We start from the raw sequence: 17,072 nt of genomic DNA, 5'->3' as shown, positions 1-17,072 counted from the left end.
GTTATGACGGATTACCGTATGTAATAAACATACATTGGCAAGCACCAGTGGACGAGAGCAGCATTCATTTCCTTTATAAGTATTTTGCTTAGTGTACTTGTACCAAAAAGACAGATTAGCAACAAACAATATCATGAAAGAGAAACTGAAAAGAATAAAGAAACTATTACCAAAGCAGCAAGGTGCTGAAGGCATTAGTCCTCCATTTTTAGGTATGTTCGGATGTAATGGGAAAAGCACCTACTATTGCTTTCCCATTCTCTCTCTTGTCTGTCTCCGTCTATGTGAAAAAACTTGAATACTTTTTATCTTTTATTTGGCACACGTTTTTTTTTTTTTTTTAGTTGATGTTTTGAATACAACATTATAAAGCATTGTCAAACTCTTCTGCCTTAAAATAGAGAAACATTGTGTGCCTTCAATTATGAATTAGTTTACCTTGAAAGATGACACTTCAAATTGTGTATTTTGTATATACAATGGTCCCTCGGTGTACGTCCTTAATCTGTTCCAGATCCTTGGACTTATGCCAAGCCGGACGTATACCAAACTAATTCTTTCCATAAGAAATAAATGGAAAATGATTAATCCGTTCCCGTGAAAAAAATCCTATTGTTATTGGCATATTATACATTGATGGGGTTGTATAAAATAATTTAAACATTGCTTAATACTAAAGTACATAAATACAAAAGCAATTCGAATAAATGAAAATTTAACCTCACTTTTACTTTTTAATAACGTCTTTGTTTTTCACAATCGTAGATACCGTCGTTCTCGGCATACGCTATGCAGCAGCCATGTCCCGGATACGTATGCCACCTTCATACTTTTTAACAATCAATTCAAATTTACGCGAAAAAAACACAAAATCACGTGAAAATTCACAGAGTTATAGTGCGGGTTGTTCACTGAATGCTAGCAACTGGCGTACTGACGCTCCTGGGCAGTCGTGGCTTTATCTCGAGAGAAGTAAACAAGGGTAGCGCGTGGTGTTCTAGCATACCAAGCAAATTTTTCAAGTCCAAACAGGACATATACCAAGTTGGACTTATTCTAAAGTGGACGTATACTGAGGTACCACTGTATTATTATTTATTTATTTATTTTTTTATATTCAAAAGCTGCTATTGACTGCCACCCCTGCTTGATAAGCCACTTGTCCTGCAATTGCACAGCATCTTGTATGAAACTCAGTCACAGCAGCAAACTTCTGATCCTAGAGTTTGAAACGAGTAAGTGACGTGATGTCCATACCCGTAAAAATACAAAATACAAGCAACTTCTGTAGAAATGTATGAAAGAGGAAACAATCTCCCTAACTGTGGCTCGGTGACTCTTTATACATATGGTGATAAATGGATCATCACTATTTCCATTACCCTAAAAAACAATCCTCATGGCTGCATTATCTGTGAGTCATAAAGGTTCAATATTTCACTGACAGTATAATTTTAACAGTAAAGTGCTAAAGTGATCTGCTGTCCATCGTAGTTGGATGCAGCCAACAATTCTCAGTACATCTTTCAAAAATGTGTAAAGAATCTGAACTCTTATTAGCCATAGACCTTTCAAAGCCACCAAATAATAGAACATCAATGCCAATTTTTTCATCACTTGAGTTGGACTCTGCTGTCTGTGAAAGCTGTTGAGCAACCATCAGCCTGTTTGGATTCAGTTTTTGACGAAATTATGTTGTTAAATAAAACATTTTAATGTACTAATTTTTGTAATTACATTTTCTAATTAATCTTTGAATATGACTTGATGTTAAAACAAAAAAAAATGATTAGAAAATTTAAAAATGCTGAAAGGTTTCAAAACCATGAATGCTACCTGTATGCATGTTTGATTCTCAAGTTCATAAAATGGAAAGATGAAAAGGCCCATTGCTTTATATTTTTAAGTCCAGAATCTCAACAGGAGACACAACTCAAGTAATGCAACTGTAGTTTTTTTTTTGTTTCCCCTCTTCAGGGACATGTAACCTTGAGACTGAACCAAGATAACAATCGTGAAAATAAAAGGTGTTGATGAAGTTGAGTATTATTACATTCTGACTAATGCCCTGATAAATCCAAGGTTCACAAATGACATGAGAGTTACTGGCTCAAGCACTCTGGGTAAATTGCAGTAGAACAGCAATATAGATAGAAAGGGCAAATATTTTGTATGTGCATTTTGAATTTTTTTCTAATTTAATGTTTGTATTGTAACTCTGTATGTGTGTTGTGCTTAGAGCTTTTTCATAGAAAGTTCTTGATAATTTATGAAAAAGACAAGAACAAAAAAGAGAAGAGGATGTGAAAGATTTAGCAAGTTTACACAGAATTATGCAATCCTTGCCCTTTACATGCACTTTTTAATCTCTTACCTCTTTTCCTGCTTTGTAAAAAGCTGACACTCTTTCCAGGCCCTGGTATTTATAAAGGGTTGATGTTAGGGGCCTGTAAATCAGGCCTTTTTTTTCTCTCCTTCCTTGCCTTCCAGTCTCTCTTAATGAACTCTGCTTCTGTGAAATTTCATTTTAGGTTTTGTCAGACCCTCCAGTTCATTGGTTGTAAAGACTTTTGTGAAGTAGAAGAAATTGAAGGCACGGCCGTGCTGGTTTAAAGAAATAGAAATCAACATTAGTTTCATAATATGACTTTGTCTGGCCACATGAAAAGACAAGATTTTGTTTCTCTGCACTTGGGGTCGTGGCTGCTACTGTTCTCCGTAATCTCCTCTCACAATTCACTCACTAGTAGTGTGACAGGAGCAGGTAAAGGGGGGTAAACAACCAGGGGGCGAGACACGGTTGTAACTGGCACATAGGCAGTGTAGCTAACCTTCTGAAAACTCTGCCACATGTGCAGTAGTTTATCAGACAAGACCAGACACCCTTGCAATACAGAACTTTCTTATAGAATACAGCATGCTGTTCAGCCAGCACAGGTGTTGTGAGCCATGATGGTGTATAGTTGTAGCCAAAAACAATGGCAGCTTTCTGCTTTTTCCTCAAGTAATGCACCAGTTCTTCCAGAAAGTTATTGTATTGAAAGATGTTTCAGTATTCTCATAAGCATTCTGTTGTTTGCAGTGGAACAACATCAAAAGTAGCAAGCAAAAATTATAATCTTATTTTAATCAGATATCCAAAAATGGACTGGGGGGAACAATGCTTAGCATTACCACTGTTTGAACTTTTGAGAAATGTTTGGTTTCCCCTTTAACTTGTAAGTAAACTCGCCTGTGATGAGCAATCAAAGAGGTGTTCTCTTCTTTAAATGCTAAATTAGTTTTCCTGAAACAAAGATGTGTTGTGCTTTACCAGAAAGCTCCAATTTGGTCTCATCTGTCCACTGGACATTCTTCTCTTAGGATTATTTTGTCTTGCTGAGGTGCGTTTTGGTGAACTACGGTCAGTTGGTCTTATTTTTGGCTATCAACAGTGAGTTCTCCTGGTTCTCCCACCACAGAGAAACAAATGTTGTCTTTTGAAACTGCTGTGCCTTGTTTCTGCTTGAGGTCCTTTCAACCTTTAGCACAATTCAAACTGTCCTCCTCTTCAGTCTTTGATCAGTTTTCCTCTTGAGTCTTCACCCACAGAGATTAGATTCATTGCCACGGTCCTTACATTTCTTTGCAAGATTTTGTATTGTGGAATCAAACATTCAGGTTTCCTGAGATTGTCCATATTGTGTTAGAATTTTTTGACTCACCTCTTCTTCAAGCAATTTTTGTTGCTGTTGTCCATGCCCATCCAAATTCACACCACCATATTCCGCGTGGTACATGCAGACTCAAAAACAGCTCAATGGGAAACAACTTGACTCAAAATGGTTGACCGTGACTGTCTTATATTGCAGACACCTGCAACTAATCACAAGTAAGTTTGCTTACAAATGAAATGAGGACTATGTCTAAACTTCTAAAAGGTGTCAAAACGTAGCCCTGTCCATATACAGTATGGAGTTGTATGTGGAGTAAGATTGTCATTTCTTCCATTCTTTTTGTATTGTTCCATTGCAGACAAAAGAAATGCATATGTGACTACCGAGGTATTTTCAGTGTTAAAAATTTTCTGGAGGAGATAATATGTTGTTTGAAAAAAATGCAAAGGTGCCAATATTTTTGGCCACCGCTTTAATCGCGACCTACAGATCTGAGCATGTGCTTCAGGCCACGATGTTTATTGAAAAGGCTGTCAATGACCTCCTTTCCACAAGTTGTCTGAATTCTTTGTAGCCCAGATAAACTGTTAGTTCATTACATCATTATGAACTTAAAATCTACCATATTAGACTTTCAGCATTTCTGAATAACCTGTTGCTTGAGAGACATGAAATAATAAATAGGTTTTCAGATACAGTAAGATGCTATAAGACAACCCAAGACAAAGAAACCGTTTTATGTTGTGAAAACCAGGTAGCATTACACAACTGAGTATCTGTGTGTATGAGTTTTAAACTCGGTTAAATAGTAAAACTAAATAAACTATTCAAAAAATGAACACTACACAAAATCATATGCTCAGATGTCAAAAATACTGTCATCTAATTGGCTAAAGAATTATTCCCAAATTCACCAGTAATTTATTAGAATTGAATAATAATGGCTGCCTTTTCTGCTTAAGAATCACACAATGCCTTCTGTCTACTGCTGCAGATGTTGGTCAAACACAGAAGAGTACCCCAAAAAAGGATGTGGTAAAATCTATTGCATCCGTAGTGGTTTATTGAGCACTACCATAGGAAATGAATGGAAAAAAAGTTTAGGAAGTCTTAGATGACTACCACACAGTGCTTCCTCTCCTTTGACCTACCGAACGTGGTCACTGCTGCTTGTGACACTCTGTGCTTTTAACTGTCTCAAGAGTGTACAGCTTCTGATGGGCTTACTTACGTGACCATAATAGTTGTGTTGAAAACTATTATGGTCAAGTCAAGCTGGGCAGCATGCACCGGTACAGTGCGTTGCTGCACCCACCACACGACAAAACAGCTCGGGATCCCGGTCGGCAACCCACCAAGGCAGATGCACGGTCAAGTCCCACCCTCCAGAAATGACGCTCTATCTGCCACAGCCAGGTGTTACGTGGGTGACCTCTTGGCCTGGTCCAGCCACTTGGGTCCCCAACAATGAGGATCATACGAACTGGATCACTCTCAGGGAATTGTGCCACATGGCCATAGTGGTGTAACTGACACTCCCTCACAATGCAGGTCATGTGCCTCATTCGGGACCCCATGAGCAACACAAAGGATTTTCCAGAGAGACACAGTACCAAAGGAGTCCAGTCGTCTTCATCTCAGGTCACTGGATAGCGCCCATGTCTTGCAACCATATAGCGTTTTACAAAAGAACTTGAAATTGGAACGGTCTGTTCATTTTGGCCATTGATGTAAAAAAGTGAGAGTGAGCTCCTTTTTGGCCTGCTTTTAAGTCCATGTGTGTGGTTTTGTTTTCTTGAGATTTATTTCCAAATCATTCAGGCTACACCCTTTGACCAGAGCAGTTACCTCATTCTTGAATTCAGAGTCCTCATATGTGATGAGACTGACAAGAGTGCCGTCATTCACAAACCTTTCCCATTCTCGTGGAATCTGCAACTAGAGTGCAGTTGTTTCTCTATTTGGAATACAGGAGTGGAAGTTGGGCAAAACATGTGGAATATCCATGCTTAAGGGGAGGAGCTTAGCGATTGCATCCTTGAGTTTCACCACCTGCCTCATTGAGCTCAATAGGACTCTGCCTTTAAATTTCACAGTAGTTTACAACTTCAGAGGATCCCCTAATCTGACAAGGAAATGTTTATTTACGTGTCTGCTTCTACATTTTCTAGCATTCGGAAAGCTTTTTTGGTGCTGCCTCATGTGCTTGTTTGGGGTGGTACTTTGGTGGAAATGCTTGTATTTCTGACATGTAAAAGTTTGCCTGTGGAGGACTATCATGTGTAAATCTGCATTTGAAGGAAATGGGTTTTTACAAGAACAAGCACTTTACATAAGCATCAGAATTCTAACATTAATTCATCTGGCTAAAGGTCACAATAAGTCAACTAGTCTTTACAAAATGACAGCCTCTTATGATTATTAATGCTCACTTTTGTCACTGAAAGAGCAAGACACTTCCCCACTTTATAAACATGTAGTATTCTATATTCCCTGAACTGTTTATATATAATATTACGTGTGTTATTTGAGTGCTTTTTAAAAACTGGGACACCAGATGGAGTGCAGCATAACACATGAAAAACACTAGCAGTCCAACGTTTTAGAACATCTCAGTTTTTCTTTAAGTTTAATCAGTTGAAATTTCAGTGAATAACCTAAAATGTTGAAACGGTAAGCAGTAAACTAAAAGACTTTCTTCCAAGATGTTATTATGGACCAATGAATCTAAATTTGAAATCCTTAGTTCATCACACAGGATGTTTGTACGACATTGAATTGTGGAAGAAAGGATTGGTTCCTCAGTGTGCGACACCAACTGTCAAATACTGAGTAGGAAGTGTGATGGCCCCCATGGGATTCATTCGCTGGAGGCAGTTAATGACTTGATAAAGTGACTGGCATTCTGAATCAAAAGGGTTACCGCCATTTGACTGTTACATCAGTAAAATAGACTACATTGAATCAAAAGATTGAGTAAAAATTTGTATTTTTATTTACCATTGTTTATTTGTTTTATGCCAGTGTAATATTGTCCACGTAGTACTTTAGAAATGTTCCGAAATGTCCTTTTTGTTTCAGTTTTTGCTGACCTAAACTTAAAATTTTAAACCTTTGTCAGTTTACTATTTTCCTTTTCATCATTTTTTAAAAAAAGGCCATTCAATGCATTTCAACTGATTACATTGTGGAAAAAAAACTGTAAAAATGGATGTGTTATGAAACTTTAGACCAGTGCATATTTACCCATTTGAATAGGTAATTGGTCTCTTTGTTAGGATATAGCGGGTTGGACAATGAATGACTGACTGACTGTTACTCCCTCAAAATGGCTTACTAAAGTGAATTGAGAATGTTACTCCACTGATTGTACACAGCCAACCCTGTTAATCTAGACATCACTATATATTGACCCTCGACTTGAGAGTGTAGTTATCATCAGAAGGTTTCAAGGCAATCACTAAGCCTTGATCAAAGGATATTCCAGAAAAGATTTATATTCATATTCAGAAATGTGATTAAATATTTTCCCTTCCTGATATCCTCTGCTTTTGAATATTTGTCACAATGAATGGCTTCAGATTTTTAGACAAAAGGCAATCTATCTCTCTATCTCTATCTATGAAGACTTGCCATTACTGAAGAAGCTATGAATTGTGCACTTTACTAGAGTACTTTTTAAGAATAAGAGTGTCTACCTATCTGTCTATAACCTTAAGTGTAAGTCTTAATGTAAGTTAAGCAGCTGGAAATGACCCAAAACACCAAAACCAAGCCTATCTCTGAAAGGCTCAGAGATACAAAATTAGTCAAAGTCCCGACATGAACCCATTAGAGATGCTGAAGTAAGCAAACATACCAGTGTTTGCGAGTTGGAGCAGATCTGCAAAGAAGGGTTGGTTAAAATTCCTTAACGATGATGTGGAAGACTTAAAAGTAAGCATTTAGCTGTGATTATTGCTGCTTAAGGGTGCTGTAGCTAAATATTGAAACTATAGGGCAATTACTTTAATCACACAAGGGTGTTGGGTAACTGTGTTTCTTATATTAAAAAAAGTAATGATTTAAAACTTGTACCATGTGTTCACACAGGTGCAATACTGCAATTTATTGTGTAAAATATACAGAGGATCTGACAAAGGGGGCAAGTACTGTACAAAGAGATCAGCACACTTTCAGGGTGATGAAACAGAAATAGCGATGCAAATGTAATGCACTGACTTTTCTTTTGTTCTGTATACTGCTGCCAAGACGCTTGACTGCATGGCACAGCAGTGCAATGAACCAAACTTGGCTGTTAAAGTTGTTAAGCAGATTCTCCTTATTCATATTTAGTGAAAGAACAAATGCTCCTCTGGCATACCTTCTGAACTATAAGGAGTGTCCCAAACCAAAATAACAAGCCTTATACTAGCTCAACTGAACATCCTTCTGGGAGCTTTCCAGACATCACCTGCAGCAGTAAAGCTCTCGATGAAAGGAGGAAATGAAAGGTTTAGCATTAGGGCACACTGCCAATTTGTCCATCGATTTATCGTCAGCTAAGCCTCAATTGCAGAGGACTGTTGGATGCAGAGAGGACTGATGCCGTTGTTTGCTTTTGCCTTTCCTCATAAATGTTGAAATATATTAGTTAAATGATTGTGCCTTTAGATCAGTGGTTATTAAAATGAATGCACAAACTAAAAATAAACAAATGCTTCCATTAAAATATTAACCAGTGCACTTCTGTTAGTTTGGGGGGAATACAGTACACTTAGAAATGTACTTCTCTCTTCTTTAGTGAAATTTTGAGGGAGAACAATTACTCTGGGATCTCCACAAATTATCTCTCTGTCTATCTCTATATCTATCTCTATACAGTATCTATCTATCTATATATATATAAGTTAAATACCAGTGACTCATTCATCACGAAATCTCCCGAACCATGAGGACTTGGTACTTGAAATTTGGAATGTAGGTTACCCTTAGCCCATAGGTGCTCGCTAAGAAACGGTTTAAAAAATTTTGTGGTCCAAGCACATTCTGTCTGTATGTCTGTCTGCTTTTCATGAGAGAATTACTTAACAGATTTAGATCTGGTTGTTTTCTATAATTTTACTTGAACTTTCCAGTTGATTTTTGCAACTTCTCTCATTGCTCTATGTAGGTAAGTACCATAAACCGATGTATTTATGCAAATCCAACAGAGTGGCTGTGGGCCGACAGCAGGGGAGCAGGGTGTTAGAGTTGATCGACATCTCACCATGTGTTGGAGCACACCTCGCCTCCGCTTAGCTAGCAATACCTGTTTCTTCAACAGACATTATCATCTACAGATTGTTAAGGAGTAACGTTTGACATTTTTTAGAGAGAGATCAGAGCGCCATGTGTTTTAGAGGGTAGCTGCTGAATGGCAGAGATATCACTGCCATGTGCTTTTCTCTCCACACAGGGGAGACACTCCCGTCATAGCTGAACACGATCAGATACAGTGCTAACGTCTATTGATTTGTAAAGTTTCTCCTGTTTCATTACTATGTCAGCGCAGCCACGGGGTACAGCTAGTGTGTGTGTGTGTGTGTGTGTGTGTGTGATATACATACACACACACACACACACACACACAGAGTGGATACAGAAAGGGTACGGAAAGTATTCAGACCCCCTTCAATTTTTCACTCTTTGTTATATTGCAGCCATTTGCTAAAATAATTTTTAATTAATTTTTTCCCTCATTAATGTACACACAGCTCCCCATATTGACAGACAAAAAAAAGAATTTTTGAAATTGTTGCAAATTTATTAAAAAAGAAAAACTGAAATATCACATGGTCCTAAGTATTCAGACCCTTTGCTCAGTATTTAGTAGAAGCCCCCTTTTGAGCTCATACAGCCAGGAGTCTTCTTGGGAAAGATGCAACAAGTTTTTCACACCTGGATTTGGGGATCCTCTGCCATTCCTCCTTGCAGATCCTCTCCAGTTCTGTCAGGTTGGATGGTAAGCGTTGGTGGACAGCCATTTTAGGTCTCTCAGAGATGCTCAATTGGGTTTAAGTCAGGGCTCTGGCTGGGCCATTCAAGAACAGTCACAGAGTTGTTGTGAAGCCACTCCTTCGTTATTTTAGCTGTGTGCTTAGGGTCATTGTCTTGTTGGAAGGTAAACCTTCGGCCCAGTCTGAGGTCCTTAGCACTCTGGAGAAGGTTTTTGTCCAGGATATTCCTGTACTTGGCCGCATTCATCTTTCCCTCGATTGCAACCAATCGTCCTGTCCCTGCAGCTCAAAAACACCCCCACAGCATGATGCTGCCACCGCCATACTTCACTGTGGGGACTGTATTGGACAAGTGATGAGCAGTGCCCGATTGTCTCCACACATACTGCTTAGAATTAAGGCCAAAAAGTTCTATCTTGGTCTCATCAGACCAGAGAATCATATTTCTCACCATCTCAGAGTCCTTCAGGTGTCTTTTAGCAAACTCCATGCGGGCTGTCATGTGTCTTGCCTTTCCTCTCCTATAATTTTACACATTACGAACCTAATACAGTAGAACCTCGGTTCATGAACGTCTCTGAACACATACAAATCGGGTTATGACCAAAAAGTTCGCCAAACTTTTGCATCTGTTCACGCCCACACACTAGGTATACGAACGAGCCAGTTTCTCTTTTGGTTTGTGTGCGCCGATGATTTCCGCATGTGTTCAGTCTCTCCCTGTGCATTCCCTGTGCAGCAAGAGAGAGAGAGAGAGAGAGAGAGAGAGAGAGAGAGAGACACAGGCACGCACACGCACACGAGAGACAGGCAGCCGCACACAAGAGAGAGAAAGAGAAACAGGCGCACAAACACACACACACACACACATGCCAGAGAGGACTGGCCACATAATCCACTGTAATTATGTTTTACAATAAAACAGAAAAATAACTGAAAAAATTAACTTAGCAACAATAAATAGACTACGCTCTTGCTCGCAACTTGCAGTTCTTGTTGCCGATTGATGCGTGTGTTTTTTTTTTGTGGTGGGACGTCGGATAATACAGAATGTTGGATAAGTGAAGGTTGGATAAGCGAGACTCTACTGTAAATATATATACTATATATATAATAAATTTAAATATATAATATAAATATACAATGGAGCAGTCTGCTCATGCTCAACCACTAGATGGCACATGCATACACATCAGATTTTTTTGGTGCTTGCATCCATCTTACTACGATAGACCTATGTACAGCAAATACTGCCATGTAGCGATACTGATGGAGAGAGCATTGAAACGAAGCAGTCGCCAGGGCTCAGCAACTTGCAAGTGAAAGACCTCAGCAATGGGGGGCAACGCTTGATGTTTTCAGTAAGACATCTGTCTATCTGGAGGTATTTTCTCAAGACAAAGATTAATAAGACTGATAGGCCAGTGATATGGCGAAGATACGGTATTGCCAGTGTCGTCTTATGAAAGCCAATGGGGCAGCACTCTGTACTGCGTAATTCTTAAGAGTTAGCTGATTCCTCTCCAAGTTTACAAAGCTTTCTTTCAGATAGGTACATTACAAAAACATAGACAGCTTGTAATTATGAGAAGTATTTTATTTTCTTTTATGCCATGTGTTATGGATAAATATTTTAGTACGTATTTTGTTAGTTAAAAATATGCATTTTAAGGAAATTGTATTTATTTTAGTATTTTATGGTCACTGAACATTAAACCTACAGAATTTCATCTTCTTAATAAAAAATAAGCAATTAACGCCTGTGGTCGATACAGTATATTAATTGTAAAAGTACACTTTAACCTTGTTAGTGTTTAATTTTCTCACATAAAAAACATGTAAAAAGCATTGCATTTTTTGGCTTGAAAAATTACTAAAAGTACAATGTCTGAAGTGTAAAAACTATAATGATTGAAATAATTGTGTATAATAATATGAAATGAATCATTATCATGATAATAATGATGATGTTTGAACAGGAAAACATCTTAGGTGTACAGTCATTTACCCGACATCGTTCAGCATAACAGTTCATCTCAACGATGCTTTTGATCATGTGATCATTAAAAAATAACTTGAAGTAAGTTCAGTGAATCTTGGACGTCAAAATTCCTGGCTGCCCCACAAAATCAAAACACAGTGGTGCCGGTTTGTTTGAAGCAGGGTCAACACAAACGCAAACGTCACACTTTCAAATTCATCAGAGTCTCTTTTGGTTTCTCTGTCCATTTGAATTTCACTGCCTGAAGACAAATTTACTTTGTCATCACTGCTGATGAGAGACTCCTCACTTTTATTGCTGCTATCACTGATAAGGGTGTGCAACATCTTGGCTGCTGAAAAACGTTTCTCACCAGATGCCATTATATCTTTATGAAGAAGTGCTTATACCACTGCCCGAGTAATGCTTGGGACTAACACTGTTAGCACTGTTTTCACAGCCTGTGTGACACTCCGGTCTGACACTAGGGAGGTTAATCTAGAACACAAGGATTTTATCAATCTGGTTATGTAGGAGATTTAGTGTAAAAATTTTTTTAAAGGGAAGAAAAATCAAAATCAGGAATTGGCTGATCAAGTAACATGAAATCAGTATTGGCCTAAAAACACCTGATGGGAGCATCTCTACTGCAAACGTGAGGGCTGTATATTAAGATTAGTCAAATGAGCCAACGTAGTGTCAGTCCCAGTATGTCACAGTAGTCTCTGACAGCACATCTTCTATTTGAAATAATTCCAAAACAGGCAAATCATGAAAGAATGAGAAAGAAGTTCAGTAAATTTTTGTCAAAGTGCAAAGGTTACGTCAAATTACAGATCTATTTAGAGTGTAAAATTCCAATTATGTTAGTTTCAGTTCAAGAATAAATAATGTACTCTATGAAGAGGGGGCTTTCATTTGATTGTTGATGACTAGGATGATAATCACCCTACCAAGGTGCTTGTGATGTTTGTTGAGGCTGAGTTGATTCTGTAGTAAAGTGGTTGGTTAGAAATTTTAATTATGGTAGATAGAACAACAAGTCAGAAGATTTTTCTTTTTCATTTTCTTTTTAGTGATTCTGGTGTTTGTTCGGGTCAGTGTGTGTGTATGTCTGTATCCATTGAACTTGGACAAAAAGTTGTTTCCATCTACTTTTATGTGAATATTTCCTGCATAATGTTAAATGAAATTGTATTGGCTCCAGCAGACCCCCGTGACCCTGTAGTTAGGATATACCGGGTTGGATAATGGATGGATATTGAGTATGTAAATGCTCAAACTGCCACCATAGTGTAATGATTTGTATAGGATGGTCCAGATCTAATTATGCAATTTTCAGTACGCTATAACTTAAGTTTATTACATAGAAAATTACCCGAAAAATCCCGGACCATCGAAGTGTGCGAACCGAAGAATTGCCTTCGCACCAAACTGTAATCGTCCCTGCATAAATCAAAGTCATCCAGATGATCTGGATCTGCATAATTAGATCTGGACCACCATGTACATCTCTTCTACCATATTGTATTAAAAGTAAGATATCTCATATACTGTATATTCTAGGGCAGTGCTTCAAAGTGTTTTCTATTTAGTAGTACAAAGTAATCTTTATAAGAAGCTTAATGACTTGCCCAACAATTATCACAAGGCTTTCTGTGGTTAAGAGTAATTTAACAGGCGCTGTCTACTACTGTTGTGCTGAATTTAAAAGTTCCGTTCTTGTTTCCGTAACAGTACAGAACACATATCTCTTTCCTAGTGTATGTACAGATGCCCCTTAGAATGGAATACTGCATTTAATGTACATGTTTAGCACATTAATGATTTACAAAACATGAGTGAGCAGTGGTGTTTGTTCTTCATCCAATCTGCTGCTCATATAGTAATACCTCTTTGGGGAGCCCTCAGATGACATCTGCGCAGGAGGTCTGGGAGTGACGACAAGGTTAATGAAGTTAGCCAGTGATGATGAGATCACAATCAGACTGGCACAAGACAGGGAGGGCACAGATGCCATTCTCACTCATTTGCACAAGTGTGTTGATGTCGACTTTGAAAATCAATGAGCACATATTTATTCTATTCATATGTTTGTTCAAACAATTTTGGAATAAGTTACCAGCAATTTAAAAAAAAAAAAGACTTGTCAGGAGTGACTGATTGTGCCTGTTTAGTTATCTTACTTGAGTGACTTTCATAATTTTTCTCTGATCCCTGGTGCAGGCAAGTAGTAGTAATTGAGGTGTGAAATTATTTCCAGAGAATACCTGTACTGTGTGTGTGTGTGTGGTATTTTTCCCCGCTCTTTTTGACTTGGATTAGCTGGTTTATTTGTACCTGAAATTAGTTTTTAACGTAATTGGCTCACTGCTTCTTGTGAGCAGTTAAAGGTTTAGATTTTAATGTCAAGCTTTTTACTATAAGCCCACTCACTTTTTTTTTTTCTTTCTCTCTCTCTTTCTTTCTTCCCAAACCCCCAAAAACAACCCCATGTTCCTCAGGTTTGGACCTTATGGAATACCAGTGACAGTTTTTCCAAAACGTGAATACAGGGATAAACCTGAATCTATGCATCTAAAGAATGAAGTATTCCAGACCGAAAGCAAAGAAATTACAGGTGCCACTCCAGAGGAACCTGCCAATAATCCTCCTGCCCCGACTAACCTGTGGACTTCTAAACACCCTCCTCTGTTCCATGAAGGAGCCCCATACCCTCCACCTTTGTTTATCAGGGACTCTTACAACCAATCAATACCTCAGCCCCCTCCTCGAAAGATTAAGAGGCCAAAGCGAAAGCTCTACAGGGAGGAGCCTACATCCATCATGAATGCGATTAAACTTCGACCACGGCAAGTCCTTTGTGACAAGTGCAAGAATACCATCATGGCTGATAAAAAAGACGTGAAAAGGGGGCATACTACTGATTACAGAGGCGAGGAGGGCAAAAGGAGACGAAGCGAGAATGTCGCAGCTGTAAATAAGAGACTCCGGACTGACCATAAAGTGGATGAGAGAGGCAGGGGGAGTGAGGGGCCAAAGCGTCATGGCGCAGTGGTGAAGGTTTCTGGCGTCTCCCACTCGAGAGGCAGGGTGGTCCGAGTGGGGACAGCGACAGTCTCTCGGACAAACAGCTCTCGTGTGCAGTTAAACACCAAGAAGGTTTTGCAGAACAAGAATGTGGACCACTCAAAAGCACGAGAGGTGTTGAAGATGGCCAAGGAGAAGGCACAGAAAAGGCAGCGAGAGCGTGGTGGTGGGGGTACCAATGCCGCAGTTTCGAAGGTCCATCATACTCGTCGGCTCCAGAACAGCGGCAGCAACGCAGCCTCTCTCCCTCCAAGGATACGCATCAAGCCCCAAAGGTACCGTAATGAAGAGAATGACTCTTCCTCTTGTAAGGTGGGCTTCGAGAAAGTACAGGGCAGCTGTAAAGGGGTGCCCAAGACTGCTACTCCCCGTTGCACCTCAACTCGCTCCTCGGCAGGTGAGGCCACTTCTTCTGAAAACCAGAGCCCCACTAAAGGCCCTGAGCTCGAGGCTGCAGTTGAGAATAAAGAACTGGTAGTGCTGTCTGAGGAGCGGGAGGAAAAACGGGAAAAGCGGGGCAGCAAGGGCAATATCACAGTTTACATGAGCCTAAATCAGAAAAAGCCAGACTCCTCTAGTGCTTCGGTGTGTAGTAGTGATAGTGCAGATGACCTTAAGTCCTCCAACTCAGAGTGTAGTTCTACTGAAACATTCGACTTTCCTCCTCCTGGCTCTTTGCACACACCCTCCACTTCCAGCAGTGCCACTGCCGCCACTGCCACCGCCTCCTCATCCTCCTCTCCGAAGGACGGACAAAAGCTCAGTAATTCCTTGCAAGCAAAAATCTTTTCCAAAAATGTATCAAAGTGCGTGACTCCAGATGGCAGGACCATATGTGTAGGGGACATTGTGTGGGCCAAAATATATGGCTTCCCTTGGTGGCCAGCCCGGATCCTGGCGATAACTGTGAGCCGGAAAGATAATGGCCTTTTAGTGAGGCAGGAGGCCCGCATCTCTTGGTTCGGGTCACCAACAACATCTTTCCTGGGCCTGACACAGCTCTCCCCATTTTTAGAAAACTTCCAATTGCGCTTTAACAAGAAGAGAAAGGGTCTGTACCGTAAGGCCATCACAGAGGCGGCGAAGGCTGCCAAGCAGCTTACTCCTGAAGTGCGGGCCCTGCTGACTCAGTTTGAGACGTGAATGCAGCAGAACAGGAAGGAAGGAAGGAAGGTAGGCAAGCAGGCTGTGCCCCCAGATCTCCATTGTTCCTGACCCTCATCCTCACCAACCTGTTAGATCTACCAGGGGGTGGGACAGGGAGGGGGTGGGATTAGCAGTGGTGGCATGTTCATTACTGAAATGGTCACTGAGAATTGGAAATGTTGTCAAATGAGACACTCGCATTGGTCTTGAGAGCTAATGAGATGCCCTCTCCTCCCCGATGCGTGTGGGTTTGGTTTTTTTTTGGCAATAGTGTTCATAACTACTTTTAAAAGTCATGAGTTAAGAGTCCTCAGTGACTTTCCAGTGACTTTATGGTACAGGTGGATTGGCCTTGAAAATACAAGATAAATTAACAGTCTTGCATACGAGAGAAATGACGTATAAGCAGTCATTTCCAACAATAATACTGTAATCACTTGGCACATTTAAAACACTACGTCTTATTTTTATCTCTCTACTACATCTAGGAGTTATAAAATGTGTTTTATATGTAAATATTGACAAGTCTGAGTAAATTAAATGAAAATCTGTTTAAAGATTTGACTTTTTCGAATCGGAACATACTGATAGTGAGAGACCATAAGCCCATATACCATTTTGATAGCTCTTTGCTGCCCCTTCTTAAATGTGACCTGCTGGTGTGACAAAAGTGAGTTTCTGGAATAACCACTTTTTCACTTTGGTATAAAGTTTGTTTCAACCCAAAACCCCCCCTTGACTGTTGTTAGATTGTACCTAATGACCCCGCCAATCAATATAGAAAAGTCAGATGCTGTCAGTGTGCATTACTGGTAATTTGCTGACTGCACACCTGACACTTGCATTCCTAATCAACTGCCAACTTTCATTTTAATAGATCCCATTAGAGTTTAGAACATGCTGAAATCTTGAGGTAGGTTTTTGCTGCTACTTTATTTGGCACTTGATGTATGTGAGACCCTGGTCAGGAATGCTCACCTAGCACTGCTAACCCTGTTTGGGCTCGTCTTCCATCCCTGTGTTCCCCTTAAACGGTGTTGGACAGGCAGGTTAGTCCATTTTCATCTTTATGAAAGGTTATGTAAAACCTGCGCATAGGCCACCATATTCATGAATATGCCCATTTTGCACTATTTCCACCCTGTATTTTGCAAATGAAGCAAATACGTTTAAAAATAAATAAAAGAATGCAATAAAAATGTACTTGGCACCTCCAGGTTG

General features: G+C 39.6%; 1 protein-coding gene across 1 annotated transcript in view; it reads left to right on the top strand.

Moving 5' to 3' along the window:
* The window catches only part of pwwp2a (PWWP domain containing 2A), an 88,257-nt gene that overhangs the window by 44,768 nt on the left and 26,417 nt on the right, over positions 1 to 17,072 (top strand). Inside the window, exon 2 of the mRNA XM_039775940.1 lies at positions 14,120 to 15,878. Within this exon, the coding sequence (XP_039631874.1) occupies positions 14,120 to 15,848 (1,729 nt within the window). The 3' untranslated portion in view covers positions 15,849 to 15,878. The remainder of the gene's footprint in view (positions 1 to 14,119; positions 15,879 to 17,072) is intronic.

This window comes from Polypterus senegalus, chromosome 13, assembly GCF_016835505.1.
Source record: "Polypterus senegalus isolate Bchr_013 chromosome 13, ASM1683550v1, whole genome shotgun sequence".
In the NCBI taxonomy this organism is placed as follows: domain Eukaryota; kingdom Metazoa; phylum Chordata; class Cladistia; order Polypteriformes; family Polypteridae; genus Polypterus; species Polypterus senegalus.
The sequence above is the reverse complement of the archived record's forward strand: the minus strand, read 5'-3'. Positions and strand labels throughout refer to the sequence as shown.